We start from the raw sequence: 16,243 nt of genomic DNA, 5'->3' as shown, positions 1-16,243 counted from the left end.
AGCAGAGGAAAACTACAGACCGTTGTTAATAGTTCAAGCAGTTTTTATAACCCAGAAAGTACGTTCTCTTTAATAATCCTTGTTATTGATAAATTAAATGCTACTGCGGTTAACCCTCGTGGACAACTATATATTGTAAATACATGTAATTATATGGAATTTTCCACTGACCTAAACTGCGTCTGCACATTGGATGACATGGCGAGGATGGAAAGATCTTCGTGTAAAGGAGATGTGGAATTAAGATAATTACATAGTTAAAGTGAATTTTTGGTTTAACTTTAGTTTAATTAACACTAAGATTAATTTGTTAGATTCGCCCTGTACATATCATGATGTAATCTAACTGTATTTAGTACTGTAATTAATTAATAGTTGGCAACCTACCATTCTATGAGAGAGGTAGAGCCTGCCACACACCGCACTCTGTTCCTAGACATAGTCAAGCTAGCACATTATACATACGCACCTTAGCCCCTAAATCGTTGGGTTGTTTTGGCACTCCTTGCATGTCCCGCTGGGATATTCGCACTCTGACAGACTTTGTAAAAATATTTGCCAAAAATCAGTTATTAGTCTTAGAATGTCATAATTACATATGCCTATGGCATATACCTTCAGCTTTCTCCTGGGATGTTTATTGAGCCTTCATCGAGTACCATAGGACTTGTAGAGACTTCTGAAGTTGGGTAACGAAGTCTCCACTTTACACTTCCCAACACCCCGTAATATGATTACCACAGCCTGATATTATCACTAGAAACACTATTCTATGATTTTCAAATAGTTGGAAATCCATACTAAAAAAAAAAAAAACACTGAATGCAATGAAAAGTACGAGCGGTACCAGCTTCCCACTTGCGCTCATTCGCTGCTAGTATTCTGTTATTTATTATTCATAAAAACACTCACACTTTATATTTCTGTTAATATATAACACTTATATATATCTGCAGTCTTAATCCATAAGTTTCCTTCAGTAATGGTAGTTTATTGTCACTGTAGGCATTTAATTTCTCTTTCAGTAAAATACGTAGCATTCGTTTTCTTGTCCTGTATACTAGCATTGAGAGCGAATCTGTCACTTTCACTTTCATAGCTCATAGTATTCATACATGCTAGAGTGAAACTTTCATTTTCATTACTCCTGGTATATATACTTGTATTCTTATATTACTACTCATTTTTATTTCTATTTACATTCTTTATTTTATTTACATTATTTACATTTCTATTTTATTTACACTGTGTTATGCACTTTCACTTGCAGTAACTTATAAAACTATTTTCCACTGTTCACTTATACTTACATTCATTGCTTTCACTTGCTGTTTACACATTATTTACATTTCCACTTGCACTGTTTTAGTCACCAGAAAGATCGTAGTCACTTTCCATCATTTTCATTGATAAATTAGCCAGTTCATGTTCCACAGCAGTAACTTAGCCCTTTACCCCTTTCCACTCGAGGTTTAGTAGGGGTAGAGGTCACAGGGCCCTTTGCATGGGGCTAAAAAGTGGCGGAATTGGACTGGCGCTAATCCGACGTGGTTTCACCTAAAAAGACGACAGTAAACTGAATGCTGTGGTGGCCTAGGGGCAGTGAGAGGCTGCCAATGTCAGCGTGGTGACAGCTGCTAATATATACGCTATGAAATGATTGGCAGGAAATCTAGACAATACATAATAAATTAGGCAGTTCCAGGTGAATGTAAATATCACTTAGGCTTCTCCCTTCCTTTCTTCTATATATTTTTAATACAAGAATAGATTATACGGCATATTTCAATGGGAAATTAACAGGGAAAATTAGCGAACAAGTGCACGTGAGGTGTTCTCAGGTGATAATTAGCCAATTCCAGGTGTATGGCACTATCACTTACCTTATTTTGTATATATTATTTTGTATAAGAATTGGGCATAGGGCTTATTTCAATGGATGAAATCAGTGGAAAATTCCAGGGAAGATTTGCTTAGTGCAGCACCGCCAGGCAGCCGAGAGGAGAGGGTAATGGAGGGGAGGTAGGGAGGGGAGTCAAGAATTGAGAAATGGCTAAATTGGCAACAATGGATGGGGGTACAGATGAGATTAGGAGTGCTGACTAGTGTTGGACATTGGCAGTACTGATAGATGATACAAGCCACCACTTGAAAGCCCAGGCAAATTCAAAATAACGCAGAATCACAAAAGTGACGCCCTGTGGTATGATCCCTCGCTCCCAAGCATCACGAAAATGATGCCCCGTGGTTAAGGGGCTAAGGACGCTTGATTGCTCAAGCAATTACACAAAGCAGCCCCATCGTCATCGGTTGTCCGACACTCCCTCTTCACTAGCTAAGTAACCTTTATGAACTGACCAATTCAAGGGGGGATTTGCTAAGAGATAGAAGAGAGATAGTTATTGTAGGTGAGTTAAGGTTAAGTTACGGTTCACCTAACCCTATGAGACTTGTTTGAATTTATTTAAGAACAACTTTAGGGAAGAGTAACAACCTACTAGTTGTTTATCAGGAAATACCAGAAATTTCTTACATAGCAGTGCCCCGACAGGGATACTGACTTGTATACATTAAATTATTTTTTATATTTTGGTGCCCAGAGACAGGGCCCCGATTTGTTTACCAGAACCATTAAATATTTTTCACAACAATGATGACACTGAACCAATATTCACATGAAGATAGTAGACGTAAAATCATGACACGCAACTTGTTTACATGTTGTGACAAAAGCCAATATCATATAATGAGAGTAAGAGTAATCATAGATTACCTTTGGTATATGGCTACTTGAGTCATATTTTGCAAATTAATGTTCTCAATGGTAATACAGCAGCTACTATTGAATGAGATGTCTTCTTGGTATATACCAAAAGCAGCACTATTGTTTCTAAACACTGCAATTGGTGTAAACAGTTTAAAGTGTAGTGACAGTTAAAAGTATATTAGATTTCATTATAACGCAGTCATAGTTTTCTGGTTTTCCCAACATGTTTAATGGCTGGTATACTCCGGTGCTGAATTATTTTAAGCTAAAAGCAGTTTGTGAACCCTGCCAACTGGGAACGTGATAGTTCACCATGAAATATGCTTGCACATTATAAATCACTTGCAAATTAAACTGATTAATTTATGAAGTTGAATAATTATAAATATACATAAGTATATTTTCTATTTAGAATGATCATTTATTATGACGTCAGTAAGGTTCGATGTAACCGATTTGTAAGGTGCCTAGGGCTGCATTAACTATTATCACTGACTCAGTAGTCAGCCACTGGCTGGACTTTATTGTTGATACATCGTCTCACTCTATCTTGTTTCTGTATGAGAAAAAATAATATTTCATAAAATAAATACAGAATTTTTAGCGTTGGGGAAACTGGAGAACTTAATTGAATACATTTAATTATACAATATTTGTTTACATAAACTGAACGTTATGTTACCACGAAGCTCAATCATGTGTAATTTCCCTAAGAAAATAGGTTTGAGGATTACTTTTGATCTCCACTTTGTGAGGATAACACATTTCTATTCAGTCTATCAAACTGATATGGCAATCTTAACATGTCACTGTGTAACCCGTATTGCCCGCTATTATTGAACTGATACGTCAATCTTAACATGTCATTGTGCAATCCATGTTGCCCGCTATTATTACCTGTTCACTTATGCAGTCCCGTCTGTTACTTTAATAACTGTATTCAGTGTTGGCAGGCTTATTTTTTTTTTGTTGCAACGTGAATTACCTGTTCACTTGGATTTTGCCATCAGAGGGCTGGACATAAACAAATTATTGCTGTGTACGGCTCATATTCCTGGTTTTTCCGCTGGTCCTTGTCTTCCAACAACTTCTGTCGTTGCAGGGAGCAACTTAAAGGTCTAGTGCACACTTCACCTTTGTTGTGTTTTTCTGCTGTTTGGAATTAGCCTGTAGCTTGAGGGGAAAATTCAGTACAGCAGACAGGGCACCCCTGGTGGGTTTTCTCATTTCTGCGCATGCGCAGTACGACCTGTGTGATGTCATGGATGAGTCTCTCCACTTCCCCTGCTACCATTGGTCTGTTCTGTCGTGATGGTGAAGCTGATGCCCCGCTCACCCTGCTACCTGCCTAGGTGTGCAGCATGGAGTACTCAGGCCTGCCACCCCCGAAGACCTTGAAGCTGACCTGGTGCTGAGTGACGTGGATGAAATGACTCGGAGTGACTGAACACAGCTACCACAAAGTAGTAGCAGTGTCTCGCTAGCTGGGGTAGTAGCTATGAAACCAGCACTATCTGTACCTGCTGCACCTCACCTCGTTGGCCAGGCATCTTCCTCTGCCAAGCGCCCCATGCATAACACCTTGGACAGCAACAGTGAGCCTTCATCACCTGCTACCTAATCCTCCAAGCAGCAGACTTCTGATCCTCTGCAGAGGGCAACCACCCTTGGATTCAACACTCCTGACCTCCTGCAGCTTGTTCAATCCCCCCAAGTTTCGCCGTTGCTTCCTGCCTCTACAGCTCCGGCGTTTGCACCCAGGGCTGACTGCGTCAAGCTTTTAGTCAAAGACAACCCAACTGTGGACATCAAACTTCGATGGTTGTCTGAGGTCACCCGTGCTTTTCACCTTGACTGCACCCAAGTGGAAGTCAAGATATCTGCAATCACTTCCCATTTTGTGTACATCTACAGACGTTGCAGGTACATTGTAGATAGCGTAACTAAAGGAGAGTTCCTGTCCCTTATTTGGAAATTCAAGACTCACCTGAGAGGCCCCACAAGTTTCCTATTTACCTCCTTACATGTTACAGTGTCTGCACTGATCCCAACTTGGCCAAGGAGCTGCAAGGTATCTACTCAGCCCGACCTTTCCACCAGAATGGGACTCCTATCAACCAGCTGGTAGTCACCTGGAGCCTTCCTCACCCGCCACCACCAATTGTCACTTTCAGCTTCCTTCCCTGCCTTCCATCTTGTGAGTTTCGCAAGATGAAGGACGAGCAACCGTGGTGCTTTCGATACTGGGGCATTGGTCACATATCCCGGTATTGCTCTGTGCCAGAACGGTGTGCATGGTGCTCTGGCCAACACGACTCTCGAACGTGTCCTCACTGACCCCCTCCACCTGCTTCTGATACACCCTCGATGCAACCCAACCCGCCACCTCCAGATACCTTGCACTGGAAATGTCCCCGATGTCATCAAGAAGGGGTTAACGTTTGGCATGGCTGCACTAGATGCCGGGCTAACCTGGTCCCCATTGCTAAGGGTGGGACTCCACCAGCATCACTACCACCACCACTCCGCGCTGCCACTCCCCCAGCCTCCACTGTCGGTTTGGATTCGACTGCAGTCACTGAACTTCGCGATGCTGTTGCCACTGTCAGAACTTGGATGAGCTCACTTACGGCACGTTTTGATGCAATAGAAGTCCACATTAATGGCTTGGTTAGCAAGAAAGCCACACGAGACTACATTAAATTCACTGGTTGAATCACAGCAAGTCATCATTATGACTGTCACCACCCTTACGGAGAAGCTGGACTCCATTGTCACTCCCACTGGATGACTGAATGCTCCCCTCAGTGAGTGTTCCTCTCGTGGCATGCCACGTAGCACTTCTCATGCCACCACCACTTCCTCATCTGGCCCTCACAAACATCATGGCAAAGTTCGGTAACATGGCACAACTGCATGTCATCTCTTGGAATGCATGTGGTGTTACTAACCAGTCTAAACTTACTGCACTCAAAGGATATGTATACAGTCACCACCTGTATAACATTTTCATTCAGGAATCCTTTGTAGGTCATGTGCTACTCAGGGTAGAGGCACCCACTCTCAATGGTTAAGTTTCTTATGTCCATCGAGTTAGGAATGGCCTTGTCACATATGTCCACTCCTCCAACCAGCACCATTTCCTCCAAAGCTCTGTAGATGACGAGACAACCTTTCAGTTTCTTGAGGTCATTGGAAGCGGCAAAATTCGGTTGTGCAATGTGTACTCTGCACCAGGCAGGTTGAATACAGGTGCTCTCCCAGCTCCCACCATCCGTGGCATGATATACATGGGGGATTATAATACCTGACACCCTGCTTTGGGGGAGCTTTCTGCCACCGTTAACCGTAATGAGACTAAACTTCTTCAGTATATTCGTCAAAATCAGCTCACCTACTGGGACACTGGTGTGGCCACACACTCTCGAGCAGGCACACTAGATCACATCCTTACATCCGGTCTTGTGGCGTCCTGGATCAGGTGTTCACCTGTCCCTGCGCTCCTCTCTAATCACATTGCTCTCGGCCTTCATTATTCCCTCCCTGTTACACCTTCTTCTTTACACAGACGCACTCGCATTGCAATCCCACCCAAGTATTGCCCTACATACATCTACAGTATATGACCAAGTTTCTTCCCACGTTCGACCTTCATTGTCCCGAAAAGTTGTATTCATCACTTGTCAGCTCCACGCATGACTGCTACACCCATTATGTCAGCAGGCCACACATTATGCACCATCATGATGCCCACATCTGGACACTGGATAATCACATCGCTCAGGCAGAGAGGAAGGCGGTGGAAGACGGTTTTGCCTTTCAAAGACGACCTTCCCCCAAGAGTCTCCATCGGTATCAATTGTCGAGGGATGATCTAGTTGCTCTCCAGCACTGCGTTTATACCGATTCGTGGCATAAACTTACTGATAGCATCAACCATCAAACGACTGTTGGTTCCATGTGGAGCCTTATCAACAAGTTTGTCAAGAAGAGGCCCCTTAGTGTCCTCCACCACAGTCCAGCACAGTACACACTGGATCTTGTAGATGCCTGGTCTGCACAGTCATGGGCTTGTGCCCTTCCCACGCACATACAGGATGTGAGTTCCATGCAGAAAAATTGTTGTGCACTCGGTCTCACTGCCGCTTTACTGCGGACAGACAATGAGGATGGTTTAGCTATGACTGATGGTGAATTGTGACGGGCCCTTGCCAGGGGTGGGGTAACATCTCCAGGTGATGATGGAAATACTTTTTCTGTCCTCCGTGTCCTCCTGAAAGTTCCTGGTAATCCCCTTCTCCAACTGTTCAACCTTTGCATCCGTCTGGGATACTTGCCACAAGCCTGGACCTGAAGTACTATCCTGCCTATTCCTAAACCTGGCACCACTGCGAAGCAGCCTTGTTTAGGCTGCAGGACAAGCTCTTGCCCCGACTGTATGGCTTTTTACGACAGCGAGGGACACATCACTGCCTCGTGGAGCTATACACTATCCCCCACCAGTGTAGCGGCCTTCATTGATTTAAAGAGTGCATTTGATGTCGCCAACAAAGACATTATCCTTGGCCAGCTAGTGGATTTTGGAGTTAACCCACCCCGTCCAGGAGACGTGAATTCACGTCCTCACATGATGTGCACTCGTATCCCAGAGACGTAAATTAATGCGGCAACATTGCAAGGTCCCTAATTTGCACAATTTTCAATTTTTGAGAGTGATTTTTGGCATGTATACATGGGACACCTTCCTCTACGAGATGCCAGGCAGGGACAATGCCTTACCCAGCATGACCTCCTCCACCCCTGCATGCCCTTTTCTCAGCAATTCACCTGTTATCAGTGACCTGACCAGTAAAGCCATGTCATGCCACGGTACGAAATTCAGGGCCAGAGTGATTCCCCAATTGATGACAATGTGGAGGACAAACATTAGAGGAAGAAGCAGTCAGAAATGATGATCAGGTAATGTGGCAAAAAAAAAAAGGTCAGGAATGGTGATGAGTTAGTGAGTGAAACAATGCTTATAATGCCTATATTACCATTTGAAAACCAATATACTCTCGTACTACATATAAATTCGTACCAAATAAATAAATACCGTTTATGAGTGGTGTGGAATAGTTATCCTCCCATAGAACCCATTTTCTTTGCAGCCAGCCTGATAGAAAACCCTGTAAGGAGGTACTCCTACCTGGATCGAGTATTTTAAACCTCAGGTGAGCCATTTCTCTATGAATTTTCGACGTTTCTCACCAAAAGCGGATGTTTGAGCCAAAAAAAAAAAAAAAAGGTCCAAAAATGTCGGGACTGGGGCGTACCACTGCCCAGAAAACGTCAGGATGGGGGGAGTTAAGGGAAACCTGCTGTGATGGATACGTGATTACCTGTCTAACAGGTCCTCTTGTGCCCTTTTGAAGGGCACATACAGCACTGCTAAGAATTTCGAGCTTGGTACTCCACAAGGTGGTGTCCTTAGTCCTTTTTTGTTTAATATCCTCATACATTTTCTACTCACCCTCCTTCCTGACATTCATGGAACCACAATTACTTGTTACGCTGATGACATCTGCATTCACTCAAATTCCCTAGCAGATCTGCAACATTTCCTTCACTTGTTTAACGAGTCGGCTTTCAAATGCGGACTCATTATCCCCCCAGAAAAGAGTGAAATCCAGGAAGAACACTGCTTATATTCTCTGTCGGGGATTGTGTTATCCCTCTGTGCACACAGTACCTTCATCTGGGGATGCCTGTATGGATTTCTCCCTCCATTCCTGCAAGACAACGCATGCATCCAATTGTTCAAGATCTGCTGACCTGGGTACAGCGGCACCTAAAACCTCTCAACTGGCTCACTAATTTTGCTGCCGAGGTGTCTATTCCTGTAGCACAAGCCATATACATAGCGTTCGTTCGATTCAATCAGTTGTTGATTATATCTCCTCTGCAAATTGTCAACTTTCCAGAACAGCCTTACAACCTCTTGAGAAGTTCCAAAATGCAGTATTGAGACTCATCCTGGGCTGCCCTGGCTCAACCAGAATTGTCAACATGCAACTTGAACTCAACCTTCCACCACTTGTTGAGAGAATATACTCCATGGTTACATACTTCAGCATTAAGTGCCTACATTCTCCTCATCTTTTTCCCAACTACTCTCACATTATTCGGACTTCCCTTGATCCCACTGCACCAAGGCCTCTGCTTCACAGTGGTGGCCACACACTAGTTTATCCTGTTTGTTCAAACGTCCGATGGCTAAACATCAACGTACCAGTATTTGCTGAGGAGGTGGACTATGCCACCTTGGCAGACCCCTGTGCCTGCTGTCTCATACACTCCGGCTTCCTAGACTGACATGCCTCAGCTTCAGAAACAGCTAGCTTTGGAGACCATCGCCAGGCTGTCATCTTCCCTCCCTTTGGCACACCATATCTACACTGATGGCTCCCTGCAGGAGGATGGCAGTGCTGTCTGTGCTGTATTTTCCCCACATCTGGACCCACCTCAAGAGGGCTGGTTGGGCCGTCAACTGCCATCCTCGTTGGGTTCTACGTATTGCAAACTACATGGACTCCTGGATGCAGTTACTTTATTAATACGGACGAACAACAGCGGCTTGATCATCTGTGACTCACAGCTGGCCCTCCATGCCCTATCCTTTCCCAGGCCTGCATATCAACACTTACACAGATACTCCATCAATTGGCCACCGCCCACTATCTTTTGTTGGTGGTGCACTTTCTGTGGATTCCCTCTCATATTGGCCTCACAGGCAACAACACCGCTGACCTCCTTGCAATGACTGCCTGTGGACTGGATCCGCCTGCTGTGGATGCTAGTAATGCCTCCCCCCTTTGCTACAAGCAGATAATACGCAGAGTAGCCTGCTCCTCGTTTCTCCACCATAGAAATGCTGAGAGGGCTCACAGTGCATCTATCCAACATTATGACCACTTTCTCTCTCGTCCCCATAGATATCTTCACTGTGGTCTTATGGTTTGTCAACAAAACGTGGTGTGTGCCTGTCTCAGACTGGGCTACCGACCTGTGTGGCAGGTGGCTGGGGCGGGCAACGCACCGCATTTCTCCTCCTGTAAGCTGTGTGATGCATCGAATGCCAACACCCTTGACCATTATTGCCTGCAATGTCCACTTGTCTCTGATTTAATACCACATTGACTCACATTATTGGACACTTGTAAGTTTTTGTTGGAAGATGATGACCTACTGTAGATGTTATTCTCATGCATCATCCACACTTTGGTGGGTGTTAGTTTGTTATAGCTCGACAGCGTGTCCTGCGTGGCACGAGTTCCCCTGTACTCACCTCACGTAGGGCCACATGGCACTGTACTAGGTTTGTCGCCTTCGGGCGTAACAAATTAATCTAATTGATCAAATCAACCTGTTCACTCATGCGGACCCATCTGTTATTTAATAACTGTATTCAGTGTTGGCAGGCTTATTTTTCTTGTTGCGACAGTTAACATACACATAAGTGTGCCGTAGCATTTTGTATTGTTTTAATGTGGCTGTATAATAAATGTGTACTGGTAACACTTATTGCTTCACATTTGTTTTTTGTTATTGTTGTTGTAGGTATGGATGCACCTCCACAAGCAGGGGTGCGAGGTCCAAGGATACACGCTAATCGTCCTGAGGTCATCACGAGGAGAACCCTAATAGTTGGTTACCACAAGGCGGGGAAGGGGATACGGGAAATCAGCAGGCTTATGGGCATCTCTACGGTGACAGTGCAGCTGTGGGTGAACCGGTTTGAGGCAGAAGGTCACATCTTAACAAGGCCGAGACCTGGAGGTCCACGTGTCGCAACGGCAGAAGAGGACGAGAGACTGCGACAGGCACCAGACAGCAGGCAGATGCCCACTGGACAATGCCATAAAGTTAACTAGAGATGCTTGCCTACGTTGTTCCCCTGTAACCACAAGACTACGACTGAGGGGGGCTGGATTGAACTGTTTCATCCCTGCAGTTAAGGAAAGTTTAACAAAGGCACAATGGCAAAGCTGCCTTAGGTTTAGTCAAACTTACGTGAACGTCGGCCTGGGTTTCAGGATGTCTGTCATCTTCACAGATGAGACTACCATCTCCTCAGTGGCTACACTAGGCCGCCAATGCTGGCGAGGAAAAAACACTAGATTTGAAGCAAAACACATTAATGACACAGCAAGAAGTGGCAGAGTTAGTATCTCCTTTCGTGGCTGGATGTGGTGGGGGGGGAGTAGTATTGTCAGTTATTGAGGGACATTTAAATTCTCAGGAATTTAATAACATCCTTGAAACTTCCCTTCTGCCTTCAGTAAGGGCTTATGCCATCTCAGAGCCTGAACCCATCTAACTTGTGCAAGACCGATCACCAATACACACCAGCAGGGCAGTCATGGTTTGGTTTGAAGGACACCCACAGATCAGATTATTAGAGTGGCCCACTAAAAGTTGCGATTGCAACCCCATAGGGAATCTGTGGGCGTTGATGAAGCAGGAGTGGAGGGTAGAGGAAAAAAATAGAGAGGCAGTGAACAGGAAGGCAAAAGAGGTATGGGAGAGGATGAGACGAACCCCAAACGTCTGCAGTAGGCTAAGAGACTCGTGCCAGGACGTTTGGAGCTTGTAATAGCAGCAAATGGGGGATGGACAAAGTATTAAGACATTAAAGGTAACTATGTATATATGTGTGAAATATTATGATATCGCACCATCCATTGTTTTAATAACATACCTGGATTGTGCTTGTATATGTTTGACATATGGTAATAGTAACACATATGAATGGTTATATTACAGAAAAAATGGTCTACTAAAAGATTTTTATGAATCAATGAATATTTTTAAAGCTAGTGATTCAGTAAGAATAAACTACTCATCGGACATCTTTTTACTTTAATGAACAGCATCACCCATTGAAATGCTTTTCATGTAATCACGTTGTGGACTGCTAATGACATAAACCTGCCTATTCTTATAAATCGTTGTTTACAAAACGAGTGTTAGTGCTTGAGGCCTTCAACAGTGTGAAATGTAGATGTCAAATGGTAATAATTAGTTCTCAGAAATTATGCTTGACTAATGTGCTTGTCATGAACAGGAATCATGGTTTAAAGAACAACACCATATGGGGATGGGCCTTTATTGACGACGTTTCGCTACTGCTTCTCCAGGTCGACAGCGTATTCCAGCGCCATCGTGAGCCTTAAGTATCAGCGACATGGGTGAGGGAGGGGACGGGATGTGGCAGGGGAATACTGGGGGGTCCATTTGGGGGATGGCGGGGTGGATGAGATAAGGGAGAGACATCGTAGGTGTCGGGAGTGGGGGATGGGGAGGTGTGGAGGGAGAACCATAGGGAAGAGAAGGAAGAGAAGTAATGGTAATAGTTAGGGGAGAAAAAAAATATGTATATGTATATATGCATATATGTATATGCATATAAATGTTAATAATGACTAGTGGTAGTGATGGGAAAGTGCTATTCGTTGTGTGTGTGTGTGTGTGTGTGTGTGTGTGTGTGTGTGTGTGTGTGTGTGTGTGTGTGTGTGTGTGTGTGTGTGTGTGTGTGTGTGTGTGTGTGTGTGTGTGTGTGTGTGTGTGTGTGTTCTTACCTAATTGTAACTTTACAGGAATGAGTCAAGCTTGTACTGTCCCGTGTCTTAAACCATATTTATCGTACATATCCTTAAATTTGTGAATTGTTTTGGCACACGCTATTTCATTCGGTAGTGCATTCCACTGATCACTTGTTCTATTTGGGAAACTAAATTTCATTACATCTTTATCACCTCTCTTTGCAGTTTTTTGCAGTGTCCTCTTGCTGATATATCCCCATAGGACTCCAAACTATTGATGCATACTCCAGGGTTGGTCTTATGAATGATGTTATCTTTCTTAACATGTCTTCATTTATGTATGTGAACGCTATTCTGATATTTGCAAGCAGTGTATACATGTTCCGTACCTTCTCGCTCATGTGGTCAGCCGGAGATAGTCTGTTACTGATAATCATACCTAGGTCCTTCTCTCTTTCTGATGTGTGTAGGGTTTTATTTCCTAACTTATAATCCCAATCAGGTCTTTTTCCACTTTTACCGAACTTGACACTTGTCCACATTGAATTCCATTTGCCATGTATTACTCCATTCATGTAGTTTGTTTAATTCTTCTTGTAGCTCTTTACAAGAGTCTGTGTTAGTAATTCTCCTTTGTATTTTTGCATCATCTGCAAACGTATTTAGATAGCTTTCATTTCCAGTGTTACTGTCTGTATCATTTATATACACTAAAAACATGATTGGTGCCAGCACTGAGCCCTGTGGAACTCCGCTAATCACTTCTCTCCATGATGAGTAATTTCCCCTTAGTACTGTTCTCATTTCCCTTTTAAGTAACTTATGGTCGACCACATCCATTCAGTCAATACAGATCGATCATGCAAGTAACGCATGAGCCAAAAGCAAGTCTTTCGGTATACTGGATTTTGAAAAACGAATTAATGGAAAAAAAATTTCAAATATCCCAATATGCCTGTCAGGGTACTGTATCAACATACATGTACCGAGCATCATTTCTGAGTAATCAAGTTTTGATGATTTGTTCGAAATCGCAGTTCGTTGGGTTACTAAAGAACTGAATGTTAGCTTGGGGAGAAGAATGGATGGAAAAGAACTGGGATGGTGGTGGGTCGTGAGTTATGGCAACGACTACACCATATGAAGACGAGCGGTGCATGAAGGGTCAAACTGGCAGTGCAAAGGAGATTTCTCTTTGAAAATCTACGAAGAGAAACACAAACATAGCGGAAGAGATGTCGGCGTGACTGACTAGGACGATGGTGCATGATGAGGTAGAGCAGAGATATTGAACCCACTGAATATGAGTGTTGTTTGGATAGTACGGGCATACTGATGGCTTAATGAGAAGAGTCTTCCTAAAAGAAAGAAAAACACAACATGTAATATATGTATTTCTCTCAAGTACCTGTTGTTATCTGATGCAGGTTATAAGACTAAGTGAACAGATAATGTTGTAACTGTCTGTCGCTGTACTGTACATGTAACGAGCATGCAGTATGTAGATTATGAAGACCCTATAAATGAGATTGGTTATATACATACTGACAACGAGTATCCTTGTCCGTGGCCCTGGACGAGCCGATCTCCGGCACCACCACACCCCGGAGTCCGCCACCACAGCGTGAGAGAACATTAGTCGACCCGTCCACATCACGCTTACCCGCAGGTCCTCACGCAGCTGTAGGCCAAACATGTAATTTTAGTGAGGGTACTGGCAAACTTCAGCTCCCTCCATCCGGTAGTGTCTTTTTAGTTTGTTCCATTTCCCGACTTTTTTTTTTTTTTTTTTTAGAGAGAGAGAGAGAGATTTTAGCTCTGAAAAATGAGATAATAACAAGCAATGGCCTCATCAGTAGTAGAGATCTGTCGATATTTGAATGAATTCGGTTGGCAGTAGCAAAAATTGAATGAAATATTACACAATCGAATTAAAGTAGTTAATTATCCAGTCCTTTATTGCCTCGGCAAGAACATAGAATCCCGGGGCTAAACTTCTTACCCCTGACATTTAAAACAAGAGCAACCAGTTGCTCGACCCTCAGTGGTACCATGTGAGAAATAAACATCAACCTTTTCTTGGAAGCAAGCCGTAACAGGCCACATACTCTGTCACAAATAGGGAATACAAAGTAACATGGCATATTAGGTCACACTAGGCCATACTGCCTCACAAACAGAGGTTAATACAGCACACTGGATCACTTGCAAGGGCACAAAGGGTAATATTATGAAGGCACCGTAACAAACAGGCAATCAAATTCATACCGCCTCATTAGTACGACATATTAGGTCATACTGGATCTTACTGCCTCACCTACCATGGATAACAGAACACAGTGGATCATTTACTTGGCACACTGGATCATTTTCCGTTATGCATTAACAATACATGTCACACTGACTCACAGGACATATTAGCTCACACTGCCTACCAGCATGGCGACATAAGAGCACACTGGGTCATTTACAGAGGACACTGGATCATTCTAGGTCATGAACAGACGAGAGGTCAGACTGAAAGGTTTATAATATATAACGGGTCACATATAAGGCGTACTGTTAGAGTGGTCCGTTTGCAAGGCACATTTGGTCACAGTGAGTCACGCTGGGTCACTTAGAGTGCATATCAAGTAACTCACCGAGCATGTAATATACGCAGAAACATTACATCACAGAACCACATAAGACATAACGGTAAGACTGGGTCATGTGGGTCACACTGGCTCACACTACCATGAGGCTCACACCGGGTCAGATTCACATTGAGTCACAAAGCACCAAAGGGTTACACTGGGCCAAAATGGTCACAATGAGTCACATTAGGTCATGAGGGTCACATGAGGTTATGAGGGTTACATCTGGTTATTTGGGTCACATTAGGTCGTAAGGATCACAATGGGTCAGTGAGGCCATAAAGATCACAGTGAGTCATAAAGATCGCAGTGGGTAAAAATAAGTTCCACTGGGTCATAAGGGTCATTTTGGATCATAAATGTCATGCTGGATCATAGGGATTATACTTGGTCACATTCTCGCTGATGCAGTATTTTTATCATGTTTCTAATCTCTCTCTCTCTCTCTCTCTCTCTCTCTCTCTCTCTCTCTCTCTCTCTCTCTCTCTCTCTCGTTTGATGTTTGATGTTTATGATCGACCGAAATTGGCAAAACTCTGTGCAAAATGGGTCGTGCTCTTGCAGGGGTTAACCCTTCACTTCAATACCGGTTTATTCATGTTCCTCAAGCTAACATGTGGCGATCCGACTCAGGTTTATCAAGATGCTTATTAGTGACAGATAATGAAAGCTAGACTTACTGCCTCCTGTTCGAAAAGCCTCTCTTATGTTAAGTAAGACTGTTTGGTGATAATAGGAATGCATGTGATATTTGACAATGTCTTTCTGTCCGTCTGTCTGCTATGCACTCTCCCAGTTTTCAGATTCTTGGACATAACATTTTTATGGTTAAGATTTTACGTACAGGAAGGACAGAAGCACCATTCAAACAACGCATCTGAGAAGGATCAGCTCCCCGATCCTGTTTTCAAGATAAACGAAATTATGCAAGACCACAGACGGAAGCAAAAATATGTTATCTGCATCACTGGAACAACGCTTGGAGGTTCAGGGGAGAGGGCACCACCTCCAGCTCTCATCCGGCAAAGTCAGAAAACATTTAAAGTTTCCATTATAAAGGAATGGAAAAAATAGACTCGAAAAGACCGCAGGAACCAAAGGAACTGAACCTGTGAGTTCGAAAAGAGGGAAGCTTCATCTACAGTCCCTTAAGAAAATGCCTGGCTTTTGATTTTAACATTTTTATGATGCAAACATAATAATGCGATCTTTTAACCGAAATAGTATATCAGATGGTATGTTGTTCAGGGAGTTGC

At 43.4% G+C, this 16,243-nt stretch overlaps 1 protein-coding gene across 1 annotated transcript in view; it reads right to left on the bottom strand.

The window, feature by feature from the left end:
• Positions 1-16,243, bottom strand: part of LOC145394982 (cell adhesion molecule 3-like) — a 414,549-nt gene that overhangs the window by 334,147 nt on the left and 64,159 nt on the right. Inside the window, exon 3 of the mRNA XM_080268731.1 lies at positions 13,897-14,032. Coding sequence (XP_080124857.1) covers positions 13,897-14,032 — 136 coding nt within the window. The remainder of the gene's footprint in view (positions 1-13,896; positions 14,033-16,243) is intronic.

This window comes from Coenobita brevimanus, chromosome 29, assembly GCF_032717465.1.
Source record: "Coenobita brevimanus isolate Jiangsu-jjx chromosome 29, ASM3271746v2, whole genome shotgun sequence".
NCBI lineage: Eukaryota > Metazoa > Arthropoda > Malacostraca > Decapoda > Coenobitidae > Coenobita > Coenobita brevimanus.
The sequence above is the reverse complement of the archived record's forward strand: the minus strand, read 5'-3'. Positions and strand labels throughout refer to the sequence as shown.